This window comes from Hypanus sabinus, chromosome 16, assembly GCF_030144855.1.
Source record: "Hypanus sabinus isolate sHypSab1 chromosome 16, sHypSab1.hap1, whole genome shotgun sequence".
NCBI classification, from domain to species: domain Eukaryota; kingdom Metazoa; phylum Chordata; class Chondrichthyes; order Myliobatiformes; family Dasyatidae; genus Hypanus; species Hypanus sabinus.
Genome location: NC_082721.1, coordinates 27,483,666 through 27,498,897, shown reverse-complemented (window position 1 = coordinate 27,498,897; position 15,232 = coordinate 27,483,666). Strand labels below are relative to the sequence as shown.

General features: G+C 43.3%; 1 protein-coding gene across 4 annotated transcripts in view; it reads right to left on the bottom strand.

Annotated features, from left to right (window-relative positions):
• The window catches only part of dda1 (DET1 and DDB1 associated 1), a 28,996-nt gene extending 18,299 nt beyond the window's left edge, over positions 1 to 10,697 (bottom strand). For all 4 annotated transcript variants that reach the window (XM_059991403.1, XM_059991400.1, XM_059991401.1 and 1 more), the window contains exons 1-2: positions 10,645 to 10,697; positions 5,619 to 5,699 (exon numbers count right to left, since the gene is read on the bottom strand). In XM_059991403.1, the coding sequence (XP_059847386.1) occupies positions 5,619 to 5,699; positions 10,645 to 10,647 (84 nt within the window). In that variant the 5' untranslated portion in view covers positions 10,648 to 10,697. The remainder of the gene's footprint in view (positions 1 to 5,618; positions 5,700 to 10,644) is intronic.
• Between the last annotated feature and the right edge of the window lie 4,535 nt (positions 10,698 to 15,232).

The following is a 15,232-nucleotide window of genomic DNA, read 5'->3' as shown; positions in this document are numbered from 1 at the left end:
GTTGTTCCTCCAACCTGAGTGTGGCTTCATCTTGACAGTAGAGGAGGCCATGGATAGACATATCAGAACGGGAATGGGACGTGGAATTAAAATGTGGCCACTGGGAGATCCTGCTTTCTCTGGCGGACAGAGCGTAGGTGTACAACCTCCAGAATGAATTTCACATGCAAAGTGACAATTCTGGACCGAACCTGAATCATGCAAACAGTAAAGGTAAGCAAATAGCATTCAGAACTGAAGTTAATGAAAGTGAGTCCACAGCCAATTCAGAAGCCCGTTGCAGGCCACAGCCTCAGTTCAGAGCAGAGACGAGTAAACCTCATGGAGCAGAGAGCTGAATTTCAGAGCAGAGATGAGTAAACCTCGCAGAGTAGCGAGCTCAAGTTCAGAACAGAGAGGAGTAAACCTCGCAGTGGGCTCAAGTTTTGAACAGAGGGGAGTAAACCGTATGGAGCAGCGAGCTGAAGTTCAGTGCATAGTCGAGTAAAGCTCGTGGAGCAGTAATTTGAACTAACCCACCAATCACCTCTAGCCCAGACACCCTGACATTTTCAATCTGGCACGGCACTTAAACTGTCCAAACCTCGTTCCTTGTTGTCAGACCCCGGCCCTGCCGCATCGATACGCTCTTGAGCCTGTGCTCCGCTGTCTTGATTCAGTCCATACCCAACCTTTCCAATTTGGCTCAGCACTTGAATCAAACTCTTCGGCATGCGCCCCACCTCGACTCGGTTCTGCTGCATCACATTGCCTCCAACTCGCTTCAGACCCACACCCCGCTTCAGTCCAGACCACACAACACAGCAACCACCCTGCACCTTCAGGACTGCAAAACTACCAGGTTGCACAGGCACTTCAAAAGCTCAGCTCTGACAGGGAATTTACAGTTTATTGTCTGCAGTAATCACTTACCAGAAAAACTACAATTAATATTTGTTTTATTTGCCACCAGCAAGTACTCACTAAGCTTCACCAGCACTATCTTAAACCAGAACTGACACAGATGACAGCACAGTTTTGGTCCCAGGTGAGCTCGATGCCTTTTATGTTCACTTTGACCGTCAAAACATGCAGTACCTTCACAAACTCCCACAGCCCACGACAATTCTGTGACTTCAGTCTCACAGGCCGACGTGAGAGCATCCTTCAAGAAGATGAACCCACGGAAATCACCTAGACCAAATGGGGAACCTTAATTTCCTCAAATGCAGATCCCAGTCAGTTTGGACTGGCAACATTTCTTCCGCAATCTCCATCTGCACAGGTGCACCACAAGGCTGTGTGCTTAGCCCTCTGCTTTACTCACTTTATACTTATGACTGAGAGGCAAAGCACAGCTTCAATGCCATATCTAAGTTTGCTGACAACACCATTGTCATTGGCCAAATCAAAGGTGGTGATGGATCAGCATATAGGAGGGAGACTGAAAATCTGGCTGAGTGGTGCCACAACAACAACCCCTCACTCACTGTCAGCAAGACCAAGGAGTTATTATTGACTACAGGAGGAGGAAAATGGAGATCCATGAGCCAGTCCTCATTGGGGGATCAGAGATGGAGAGGGTCAGCAACTTTAAATGCCTCGGTGTTATCATTTCAGAGGATCTGTCCTAACTTCAGCACTTAAGTGCCATTACAAAGAGAAAACAGCAGCTCCACTACCTTCTTCGAAGTTTGCAAAGATTTGGTATGTCATCTGAAACTTAAGACAAATTTCTATAGACATGCAGTGGAGAGGATATTGACCGGCTGCATCACAGCCTTGTATGCAAACACCACGCTGGTGGCGCAGTGGCATCAGCGCCGGACTTCAGAGCAAAGCTTCCTGAGTTTGAATCCAAGTTGGGACACCCCTGAGCACGCTTTCCATCCATGCCGGGTTGAGCATCGAGCCAGCCACTCAGCCTCGTAAAAACAAGGGTCGAGCCAGGAACGTTCATATCAAAAGGAGACCAATCCTGGCGCTACGTGCCAAACAAGAATGGCTAACTGACTGGTGTGACAAGCTATGAAATGAAATGCAAACACCAATGCCTTTGAACATAAAAGCCTACCAAAAAGGTTAGATACAGCACAATCCATCGTGGGTAAAGCCCTCCCCAATAATGAGCAAACTTACATGCTGTCACAGGAAAGCAGTATCTATCATCAAGGACCACCACCATGCCATCTTCACACTACTGCTATCAGGAAGAAGGTACAGGAGTCTCAGGACGCTACACCACCAGGTTCAGGAACAGCTACTACCCTTCAAAGAGCAGAGAACTTCATTCACCCCATCACAGAACTGTTCCCACAAACTATGGACTCGCTTTCAAGAACTCTGTCATGTCACAATATTTACTGCTTATTTATTTATTATTTAGTTTTACATTATGCTTACTGTGAATGCTGCAAGAAAATGAGTTTCAGGGCTGTATATGGTGACATAAATGTACTTTGACAAAAATTCTGAGTTGCTGCCACATGATTGGCTGATTAGATGTTTGCAATAATGAGGTGTACGGGTGTACCCAATAAAGTGAGTACTGCATCTACACGGAAATGGTGGATCAACACTTTCAATATTTAAATTTCATAGTCTCACTTAGAGATTCACTTAGTCTCGCAAAGAGGGAAGTGAATCAGACAGACATAGCAATATTTTGCCAAAAATATGGTGTCCAGTTAATAGCAAAAAGTGAGGACATAATTCGAAAAAGGCTAAGCAAAGTGGCACCTAGAAGACCTAAAGAACTGTGTCAGTGAGTCGTATACTCCAGACCTCTAACATCATGCCAAAAAGTGTATATTGGTGAGACTGGAAGACCGCTGAAGACCAGGACAGCAGAACAGAGCAGAACAGCAGGACAGAGTGCCTTAAAAAACCTGGAGCAGAACGAAGTGGGATCGCTCAACACAGCCTATCATGTTCATTTCAGACTGTGGTTTGATGAGGCCAACATCCTTGGCAAGAGAAAGATTAGGGAATCACTAGAGATGGAGCATGTGGGGAACCTAAATGTAGGTTCTAAGAGTGCAGAAATAGCTCCAGTCTGGAACCACACATTCCTAAAGAGGTTTTGGCCTAAAAATTAGCCAATCAGAACAAGGCCAATTCAAACTAACTAATCAGGAATAGATAGTTCAGATCCAGCCAATAGAATCAAGCATTATGCCTCACCCATGCTCTGCTCACTCACAAGTATGTCTCTGGGGGACTTGTCATTTAACTATCTTGTGCCTGAGGAAGATGGTCAGGTTTACCATTGAAATGTTGCAGTCAGTACCCATAAGTATGTGACTGTTAGGGCCAAAGGATAGTATGGATAGAGAGAATAGTATTGTATAGCACAAAAGTGGGCCCACACAGCCTATCTCACCCATGCCAACCATGATGCCCAACCTCATCTTCATTAGGCCTAAGCCCCTCTACACCTTTCCCATCCAAGTTAATGATCTATATTCTGCTATCCTTTGCTGAACTTCCACAATTTCACTAACTTTTGTGCCATTTTCAAAGTTACTAACCTGTCTACATTTTTCTCCACATCATTTATGAATATTACAAACAACAGAGGTCTCAGAACTAATCTTTGCAGACCGCCACTGGTCATGGACTTCCATCCACCTCTATCCTGTCTTCTGTGGACAAGTCAGTTCTGAATCCAAATGGCCAAGTCACCATGGATTCCATGCATCTTAATCTTCTGGGTCAGCCTATGAGGGACCGCATCAAATGCCTTACTAAGTCCATGTAGACAAAGTCACTGTCCTACCCTCTTCAATACTTCAAAAGCCAAATCAAATTTGTAAGGTATGATCAGCCCCATATTAGCCCATGCTTTTCCAAAAGCCAGTTAACCCTTTTCCCAAGAATCCTTTCCAATAGCTTCCCTGCTACTGATGTGAGGCTCAATGACCCACAATTTCCTGGAATACCCTTATTTCCCTTCTTAAACAAAGGGACTTCACTTGAGGGTAAAGAGGATTCAAACATCTTCAAAGCTCCAGCAATTTCCTCTATCGCCTCTCTCAATGAACAGGCAAAGATCCTGTCAGACCTGGGAACTAAAGACAACGTAATCCACATCTACCACTCTGCCTTTATCAATTTTCCTCAAAAGAAAAACTCAGTCAGATTTGCAAGTCAATATCTTCCCTGCGTAAAAAGCCGAATCCTCCTACTCAGTCCCTGCCTTTCTAAATGTACATAAAACCTGTCCCTCAGAATCTTCAACAACTTATCCTACCACAGAGACAAGAATCGCCATTTAGTTGTTTCCAGGCTTGCCCCTACCGTCCTTTTTAAATAAGGGATCAATATTAAGCATCCTCCAGTCTTCTGGTATTTTACTCATCTTTAGAGTCAGAACTAGTATTAAAATCACTGGATTATGTCGTGAAATTTGTTGTCTTTGCAGCAGTACAATGCAATACACAATAGAAAAAAACATGAATTACAGAAAATATTAATTAGTTAAATCACATAGTGCAAAAACAGCATTAAGCAAGTATTGAGGCAGTGTTCATGGGTTTAACACACATTCAAAAATTTGATGGCAGGGGGAAGCTGGTCCTGAATGGTACACTCAATGATACAAACATTTCCAAAGCATTAACAGTTTCCCCCTTTATTTCCTTTAACATCTGGGGATAGACCTCGTTTATCTACACTAATGTGAATAAAAATGGATAAAGGGTGGATCAAAAGATTTAGAACAAATGTCACTGCAGTCCTCATTTTGGGAACAAGGAGAGACTTTGCTATGCACATTTGAGTTTCTACACAGCTTTTGATAAGAATGGACACTCAAACCTTGCTGTCACTCTTCCTGATTGGATGCAGGGTACAATCTCGGTAAATTAAAGAGGAGCAAAGCAAATAAAAAGAATGAACATTAAGAAAATGGATGAGGCCATGTACTGAATAAACTGCAGCTTTGCGTAGACTCCACTCTGGGATGGTTGCATGCTAAATATTTGTGTGGCAACTGTCGAATCATTCAATCAGATCATCATACAGGTGATTTTCTTAAATCCCAGTCTATACTGAACGGGAAGCAGGGACTACCCTTTGTCGAAACTGAAGGGAAGTGACTTCTGGCAACAAGTAGATACATGGATGGCAAATGAAGATGGCTTCAAGGTACAACAGGCACTTACTTGTCCAGGCTGACTGAAACTCACACCTGGCAAGGAACCAGAAGGACTGTGGAATCCTTGGTGACTTCAGGGAACCAAGGTAAAATGTACCAAATAAAAAAAACTCCTTTGCCCTTTGTAGTGGAACAGGCTAAATGCGCTGCTATAATATTTGCATTCAGGGCCCTGAATGGGTTAATGTCTTCAGAGATATCTATAGATGCAAACTCAATACGACCCAATAGTGCACACCCATTATTATCACAAACAAATGCTGTTTGGCACACTATTAACACCACAGGTTAACTACACAAAGCCCAAAATTATCAACAGTTACATTACTTCTCAGCTGTGTTTAATTTTTTTATCACTTTCATAGAGGAATACTGATATACTTGGTTCGATATGCCAAACCCACATTTGGGACACAATCTACCTCAGCGAGCTTTACCCTGGAATGCTGCTGATCTTCATCAGCCTTTGGCAAGCACTCACCGAAGCTTTGCAAACCGAATCTGCGTGAAACCGGCTGAAATTGCTTTCGTTATAGACTGGCAGTCCTTTCAAGAAGTCCGCCTGCAAATAAACACACATAAATAACCAAAAACATGAGAAAGTCTGCAGGTGTATCATTTATACATTCTTTGATAATAAATGTACTTTGAATCTCTGAAACCAAAGCAACACACAAAATGCTGGAGGAACTCAGGTCTATAAAAATGAATAAACAGTTAACACTTCAGGCAGAGTGATTCCAAACCATGAAATGCCAATTTTCAAGCCAGAGCAAGCTGTAGAAGGAACCAAGCCTACTCAACTAAAAGCAACGGAAGAAAACATCATTTACAATCTGATGGGCAGGGAATCGGAAAGCCATGGCCCTTCCTTAAGTTACAAAACTGGAACCACAATCAACAGCCTCCATCCATTGCCTTAAAAAAAAGGGGTGAAGTGAGTCAAATGATTGTCAGTTACAATATGCAGTAATTAACGGAGATAAAGGCAAATGCACCTCTATTGGACAGACTGCATCAGACAAATTTACTTAAAGGGAAAAAAAGTCATTATTAGAGAGTCAAAATTATCTCTGAAAAGAGATGGAAAACCATCACAACATGAGATTAGAAAGCATTGTTCACCAATAGCCGATGATGCAAAGGTAGGTGAAGGCAATCAGGTAGTAACAGTGACTCCAAATTCTGAACTAACCTGAAGAGAGACAGGTTCAAGCTCACAGCGAGAACAAAACATTCGTCCTTTGTCGGACAGAGGAGGAATCATCAGAGCAGGTGAAGGCTATTTCCAACAAGTTCACTTATAGGGAACACAAAGTACACTGCAGATGCTGTAGTCAAAAAACATGTACAAACAAGTTGGATGAACTCAGCAGGTCGGGCAGCATCTGTGGAAATGAGCAGTCAACATTTCAGGCCGAGACCCTTTGTCCGGACTGAAGAGGGAGGGGCAGGGGCCCTATAAAGTAGGTGGGGGGAGGGTGGGAAGGAGAAGGCTGGTGGGTGTCAGGTTAAAAACCAATCTGAGGAAAGACCAAGGGAGGGGATAGGCAGGAAAGGTGAAGAAGGAATGTAAGGTGAAAGCATTGTGTAGTAGAAGGAGGCAGAATCATGAGGGAGGTGATAGGCAGCTGGAGGAGGAGGCAGAGTGAAACTGGGATGGGGGAAGGGAGAGGGAGGGAATTACCAGGAGTTGGGAGAATTTGAAGTTCATGCCAAGTGGCTGGAGACTACCCAGACGGTATACGAGGTGTTGCTCCTCCAACCTGAGTTTGGCCTCATCATGGCAGTAGAGGAGGCCATGTATGGACATATCTGAATGGGAATGTGAAGCAGTTGAAGTGGGTGGCAACCGGGAGATCCTGTCAGTTGTGGCGGTTGGAGTGGAGGTGCTCGGCGAAGTGGTCCCCCAATCTGCGTCGGGTCTCGCCGATGTAGAGGAGGCCGCACCGGATGCAATAGACGACCCCAACAGACTCACAAGTGAAGTGTTGCCACCCACATGCTTCACATTCCATTTGGATATGTCAAGGCAACACTTCACTTGTGAGTCTGTTGGGGTCATCTATTGCATCCGGTGCTCCCTCCTCTACATCGGCGAGACCCGACGCAGATTGGGGGACCCAATCTCCCGGTTGCCACCCACTTCAACCCTGTTTGACATTCCCATTCAGATATGTCCAGACATGGCCTCCTCTACTGCCATGATGAGGCCAAACTCAGGTTGGAGCAGCAACACCTTATATACTGTCTGGGTAGTCTCCAGCCCCTTGGCATGAACATCGAATTCTCCAACTTCCGGTAATTCCTGCCCTCTCCCTTCCCCCATCCCAGTTTCACTCTGCCATTTCCTCCAGCTGCCTCTCATGATTCTGCCTCCTTCTACTACACAATGCTTTCACCTTACATTCCTTCTTCACCTTTCCTGCCTATCCCCTCCCTTGGTCTTTCCTCTGATTGGTTTTTAACCTGACACCCACCAGCCCTCTCCTTCCCACCCTCCCCCCACCTTCTTTATAGGGCCCCTGCCCCCTTCCTCTTCAGTCCTGACGACGGGTCTCGGCCCGAAATGTTGACTGCTCATTTCCAAGGATGCTGCCTGACCTGCTGAGTTCATCCAACTTGTTTGTACATTTTTCACTTACAGGGAACCTTTAACATAGCAAGTTGTCTCAAAATTTTCTTCAACATAATTTAGTGCCCAGTCAGGAGATATTAGAACAGCTGATCCCAAGTTAGCAAAGAAGCTTTTGGGAGTTCTGACAGGTTGAGAGATGGTATTCTGAGCTTAGCAGCTGAAGGCAAAACTGCCAATGACAGAATGATGACAATTGTGAATAATCAGAAGTGCAGAGTTCTGGAGATGGAGAGACAAAAACAATATAAAGTGGGATCCAGCCTCAAAGTACCAATAAAAGTTCTATTTACACTTCAGGAGGAGTGACCTCATGGAGGTTTATAAAATTATGAGGGGTATAGATTAAAAGGACAGCCATAGACTTTTCCCCAGGGTTGGGGTGTTCAAAACAAGAGGGCACAAATACAAGAGGTGAGAGATTTAGAAACTTGAAAGGCAATGTCTTTACATAGAGGGTACTAAGTTATTGCAATAAGCTTCTAGAGCAGTGGCTCCCAACCTAGGCTCCACTGCACAGAAAATGTTGGGACCCATGCTAAAGAAAGCCGTCTAGGCAGGTACAAATGCAACATCCAAGAGACATCTGGATAGGTACATGGAGGGGAGAGGCTTGGAGGGTTAAGAGTCAAACATGGGCAACTGGGACTAATAGAGAGGGTACTGTGTTGGCACAGACCAGATGGGCTGTAGGAACTGTTTCTGTGCTGTTTTCCTCTAACTCAGAAGATACAGACACTGCTTCAAACCAAGAAGAAAGCAGATGTAGCCATTAGTAGAAAGTTGAGGTCATGGCTGGCAAACAAGTGGGAGAGCCTTGCAAAAGGTTATTAAGCTAGATAATTCACTGATTCTGGCAAGTGATGGCAAGAGATTAAATTTAGACTGGAATCCTCTGAACCTCAGCCGATTCTAAGCTGGAAAGGACATCATATCAGTAACAAATGTTCAGTAAATCATGTAAATGTGTTACTGTTGCTTTGACTAATTTACATAAACAATGAATTTTTTTTGCAGCTATGACAGGTTATCCAGTAAGATTCAAAAACCTATAAAAAAACTCTGAATATACATAAAGCATTGAAAGAGTTTATTACGTAGAATCTCCCAAAGGTTTAACAGCTGAATCTGATTTAAAAGAAAAATCAAAAAGGCATTATTTGGTTCAGTCATATGGGTGTCAACTTTCACAGAGCAGAAAAAAAAATCCATCAATAAAAACGTAGAATTGCTAGAAAGCACATTGCAAGAGTGGAATTTGAGTAATTCTATCTTAAGTTAAATTTTCAGAGGAGTTTCTAGGATGAGATGGAAAGTAAGGACTTCTTGGATGTTGTTTGATAGTAGGAAGTGGCTACTGATTTGTTCCTAAGTACAGGTTCCTACAAATGAAAATGGGGAAAAGTTCCCATAAACACAGATTCTTGCAGATGTAAGCAGGCAGTGATTATAACCTGAACAAAGATTTCCTAAGACACACTTGAGTACAGCCTACTAAAAAACTGAGCCTTGTTCTTTCCATGTGGCAAGTGATACTCCACAAGGAAAATTGTCTGCTGCAAAAGTATCCTTAGATAATGCAATGCAAAAAAAAAATCACAAGTAATAGCAGTATGAAGAGATTACAGCAGAGGTACCATTGTGCTTACATTTCCCCAAACGGTTAAAAACCATAGTCAACCCTGAATGTTTCAACCCTCGACATTTCACTAGCATTTCAACAAAGTTGCAAATGATAGTGGTAACATCAGAGTACAGTACTGGTAGGTACAGGTCCATCACTGGAGTAGTCCTCACAGATACAAGTCTTTTACTGTATAACAGGGGTGCAGTACTTAAAGAGACATCTGCCACTACATGGCAATAGAATAGTATTAATGGAGTAGGTTTGTCCCATGGCTTTGTAGCCATTTGTGTGATAGCTTGGGGTGTCATCTTCTATAATTCCCTCCACTTCTTGAAAACAAAGACCCATATGACTCTGAATATTGGAATACATTTTTTGAGATTTCTCCTTGTGACTTTAAATTGGATTCAGCAGTTGAGAATTATTTCATTTAGTGGATGGTTTCAAAACTTTAATTATCTACCCAATATGTTATCAGTGTTGTACAATATTGAAGGCACAGATCTGACACTGTACAAGATATCAGAATCAAAAACTATACCCAACCTTTGCCCAGATTTCCTGTACTCCTAGCCCTTTTTTTTCCCCTGATACTTCCCACCTATTCCCTTCCCTTACTCACATTTTCACGGCACTTACCCACATATACAGCATTCCTCACCATCACCACTCGCCCACCTACTCACCCATACCGGTTCAACCTCGTCACTCTCTACCCACCAACTACACCCACACTCCTCCCCCACCCATTCAACCCACTTTTCAGCCCAGTTACGCCCTTATTCACCACGCCCCGACAAAATACACCAATCTAGTCCACTCCAGCCCCAACTTTACCCCATTCCACCCACTCCAGCACCACACTAACGCCATGTCCAACACCCAACCCCCCACACTCCAGCCCCACCCAATCCCCAATCCAACGCCCCTACCCCACATCCCCAACCATATCATGACAATTTACACCACAACCATTCCCCTATTCCTCCGGCCAATCCTACCCTTCAGCCACTATGCCTCCATTCCCCCGTTACCCTTCCACACCCCACCTGCAAAACCACTCTTCCTTCCTTCCTCCCACCCCACCCACCGTCTTCCACTACTCAGTCCCGTCCCCTCCGCCGACTCCCACTATCCCGCGTTGCGATTTCCCCAGACACCGCGTCTTCCACTCCGACTCGTCCAACCCTGTCAGCAGAGAAAGGCCCAAGAACTGAGTCTCCCTCCCGCGACTCCCTCACTCACCATCTTCTCCAGCTCCGCATCACTCCACCTCTCACACAAACCTGCTACCCCGTTTACTCCCGCCTTCCTACTCGCTATTGCTCAAATCGCAGAGGACGGAAAATGTTTTCTCGCTGATTAGTTACTAACCCTGTCAATCAAACGCAGTCTTCCGCCACTAAGTTTAGTTGAGCCGCAGTGACGGCATTTCCGTTGCAGCAGGTGACTTACAAACGCCTCACCATTGGTGAGCGCATGGCATTCTGGAAATTGTAGTTCCTACAGGAGGAATTCGACGAGAACAATTCATGTCACACTACAACTCCCAGGGGGCGCTGCGGCCGACCATTCTCCCCACACCCCGCGATATGAACAAGGTGCTGGTGGTGGTGGATTTCCTGGGATGTGTAGTTCAGCTGAAAATTGTCGTGCTCACCCTCCTCGCCCACTGAAAGCTCTAGCGTGCATTCATTTGCTGATTTTATTTAGCTGGACGGTTAGGGGATTTTCCTCTAGTCTCCAGCACCGGCGAGGAACTACTCTCCCAGACAACTGCATGAATAATTTCATCAGTAGCTTGAGACAATTTACTTTAAGGGCAGACAGAAAAAAGGATGCAGAGTTCAAATACAAAAAGACCCTCAAGGAGCGTTGACCGTTTGTATTTTCTCTCTGCTTCCCTATCCACATCTAACGGGCATAACCTCAGTGTTTAAGAATTAAATAAGAAATGTATTCTCTCCAAAGATTATGAATCTTTACAGTCCTCTACTCGTGAGCTTTAAACGCAAAATGGCTCAGTAACTCGTCTGTTTTCTGGATGGCAGGGAAAAACCACAGATCTTGAGAACCAAGTGTGAAAATTGCCCAAGGTTCATACACGATCTTATTGATTGATAGAACAAGCCTAGCCTATTCCTTCTATTTCTATTGGTCTCAATCAGCCTTTCCAATATGTAGTATGCTCCTTGCTGACAGGAAAGCATCCATCTAGGTTATTCTACAAACTAGCAAAATTCTGCACATCTAAACAGTAGCATCTACAGCTTTTTTTGTGCTATGTTCTATGTGCCCTGCACATCTTCCCTCCCAAACCTAGGACATCTGACTTTGCATTGGCAAACAATACAATGCTTCAGTGTTATCTATTCTGGTTTTGGAAGGCTATGATAAAACTTATCCTCACCCCACTGAATATCTTGATCTTTGACCTGTAAAGGCAAACATTCTATTAAGCATTTTTTGCAACTATTAGATCTCACATATTAATAAACCTAAATATCTATGGATCAGGCCAATTTTGCTTGCTGTTCTACTACATTTACTCCTCTCTCCACGGTGCTGAGACTGTGAGACTGTTCCAGCTGCTCCAGGCTTTGTATCAGAAACTCTTAAGATTATCCCTGGGCATTGAAACTCATAAAGCTATTTATAATTCGCACTGCCTCTTCATAATGCTTTTTTTTTGCATGGCAAGTAAAAATTATAAAGCCATCCTGGATTTTCCCAGACCCATAGGGAGGGCAGACAGTGCAAGGTTGTAAGGGAAAGATGTTTGACTGAAAACACCTGAGTAATGAAGTAACCATTCATAGGATGTGGCAGGTAGAGCATTCTGAAATTAGAGATGCGAGTCTGCAGATGCTGGCATCTAAAGGAACAATCTGCTGGAGGAAGCCAGCGACTTAAACAGCAACCATAGGGTAGCAGAGAGGGAGGAATTATCAATGATTTGAGCTGTCAAAGTACTACTTCTGGAGTAAATTACAGATGGCCAACCCATCTCCAAGTACTAACAAAAATGTCCTTTTTATTTAACATCTCTCATAATCTGTGAAAATTCCACAGAACATACAGTCATTAAAGTATTGGCAAAGCCAACAGTTTGTCCTCAGCAATGCTGAACAATATACCAGCCGCAGCCACATACGGTCTGCATCAATTAAAGATACGTATTCCATCTCTCTATTACTTAAATCAGCAAATGGCAGGTTCTTAAAGCTGGCTCCTGATCAGTGAATTCTTGCACAATGCACTGCCCCACTCCCAGAAATGTTCTGATGGTTGGCCTAGATGTACCAACTGATAAAACAGAGGAACAATTATCAATGACTGATATTCTCAAGCCTTTAGAAATAAATTTAATCAACATGTCTAACATTTTAATGATTAAAAATAAGGTGCCTACAGGCACGAGAAAGCACTTAAAACATTTTTCCCTCCAAAAAACGAAATTTACTTGGACATTACTCCCCTCTTTCAAGACCATTCATCTGCATCATCTAACACACCACAGATTTCACCAGGAGAAAACCTGATGCCACTACAGGGGAACAAGAAGCTGTTGCTCTGCAGCTGGACTCCATGTGGAATCGTACATCAGAGCAAGGTAGTGTGTTGGGATGGGAAGAACATTAAGTTTGGTTCAGGAAGTCCTGCTTCTGTTCGGAATACTTTGGGGCACTGGGCATTGGGAAGTTTGGAGACCTGTCACCGGTCCAGATCCAGTATCAGAAACATGAGGGAAACACAAGATGCTCACGTTATGAAAGACCCCAAGATTTCCCCATTCTATCATGCCAAATTAGAACCATAGAACATTACAGCACAGAAACAAGCCTTTTGGTCCTCCTTGGCTGTGCCAAACCATTTTTCTGCCTAGTCCCGCTGACCTGCACCCAGCCCATATCCCTCCATACCCCTCTCATCCATGTACCTGTCCAAATTTTTCTTAAATGTTAGAAGTGAGCCCGCATTTACCACGTCATCTGGCAGCTCATTCCACAATATTTTGATTTTAAACACATCTCTTCCTGCAAAAGTGTTCTGCACCAAATCCATACTACAAGTTAATAAATAATCAGGATGACACACTTTTAGTGATGTTCTTGAGAGCTAATTAGCTTTGGTAGAATGCTCTCTGTTCTTCTACCCTGGAGTGTTTTAACAATCTATAACAGGACCTTAATTTAACGTAAGCTCCAAAAGATGAGAGCTCCGACAGGGCTACACAGGAGTCTCAGGCTTTGTTAGGGAACAGGGTAATGTACTGTTGAAAATACCACACTGAGCGAAGGCTAAGATTATACAAGGCAAATAGAGAAACTCATTTCAAATTGCAAGTAGCATTCACGTTCATAGATTGAGCACCATCTTACGCTGATTCACGGTGAAGGCAAAGAAAAACCTTAAGTAGTTTAAAACTAATTTGGTAGCTCAGAATAAAGAAATCTTAGGGTGCTTCACAATGTGAACTAGGATCACTGACATATATTGTGAAATTCATTGTGCTTTCCTTATGTTTCTGATTTTGGGAGCTGGCCTGCTGGCGTTTTGTCTGAACTTCCTGATTCCTAGTGTCCCCTAAGTATTCTCAACAGAAGCTAGATTTCCTCAACAAAAAAAATCTTCCCATTTCACTGTTGCTTTGCCCCCATCTTAGCGCTACAACTCTTTTCAACATTACACCTTCTCTCAAACCTCAATTTACAGGTCAAGTAGATCTGCTGCCTCATGGTTTCAGCTACCCAGGTTCCGGCCCAGCATGGGCTTACTGTCGATGGTCCAGTTTGCTTCTGCGTCCCAAATATGCAGATTGGTAGATTAATTGGCTGTAGCAAATAGGCCCTAGTGTGTACGTGAATGGTATATACACAGAATAGGTTGGGGGCATAGCTGAGGAAAATTAAATGAATTAGAGTAGGATTTGTGCAATAAAAAAATGACAGTTTAACAGAGGAGGTTAAACTGATCCTCTGTTTCTGTGTTGTATCCATGATCAACATTGACAGTGGTTGTGATTGAGCAAACAAATCATCAGCAAGATGGATGAGAAGTTTTCAAACAGGACATGCCAATTGATCTGAGATGAAGAGGGGCAGCAGGAAGCTCCCTGGAAACATATATAATAGCAACAGAGTGAAACAGGGAATATAGAGATCAGGCAGGTTAAATCAGTTAAGGGTCCATGTGACCACCAATTTCTTTCGGAAGTAGCAGGGACTAGGTAATTCAAGCATCCTATTTCTGTGCTGTACGATCTAGAAATCCCCAATTTTAAAAAATACAGAAATTTCTTTAAGTAGTTTTATTTCTTTTAAAGCAAACAAAAAATCAGCAAAAATGTTTTGCTTCAATACAAGCTTTCAATAAAGAATTCTCTTGCCAGTGTTGCTGACTGGGGTTTAAGAGTTGTATTTACATAATATGTTACGCATTTGAAAGCACTGAATGCTTTTGAACTCTCATGAATTGACATGAAGTGCAAAGACTGACATACAGCAGCCATTAGGCACAGTAACACCAAAGGAACAAACAAGTAACAAATTCGGCAGGAACGTAAATTGATCTTGTGCTTTGGATGACAGAAGAACCGGTTCTTCAAAAGCAACATGGAATTGCCAGTGCTGAATGGAAGAGGCAAGTGAGATCCCATATGTCTGGTCTTAAAGCAATGCAGTTGATCTTCAATAGCACATGGTGCAAGAGTTGGAGATACAGCCCTCGTTTTCCAACAACCACAAAAACTTAATAGTTTGCCACCATGCAAGATTGTGCTCATTTCAAAATGCTGAACAGGATCCTATATTCTCCATTTTACAGTCAGAGC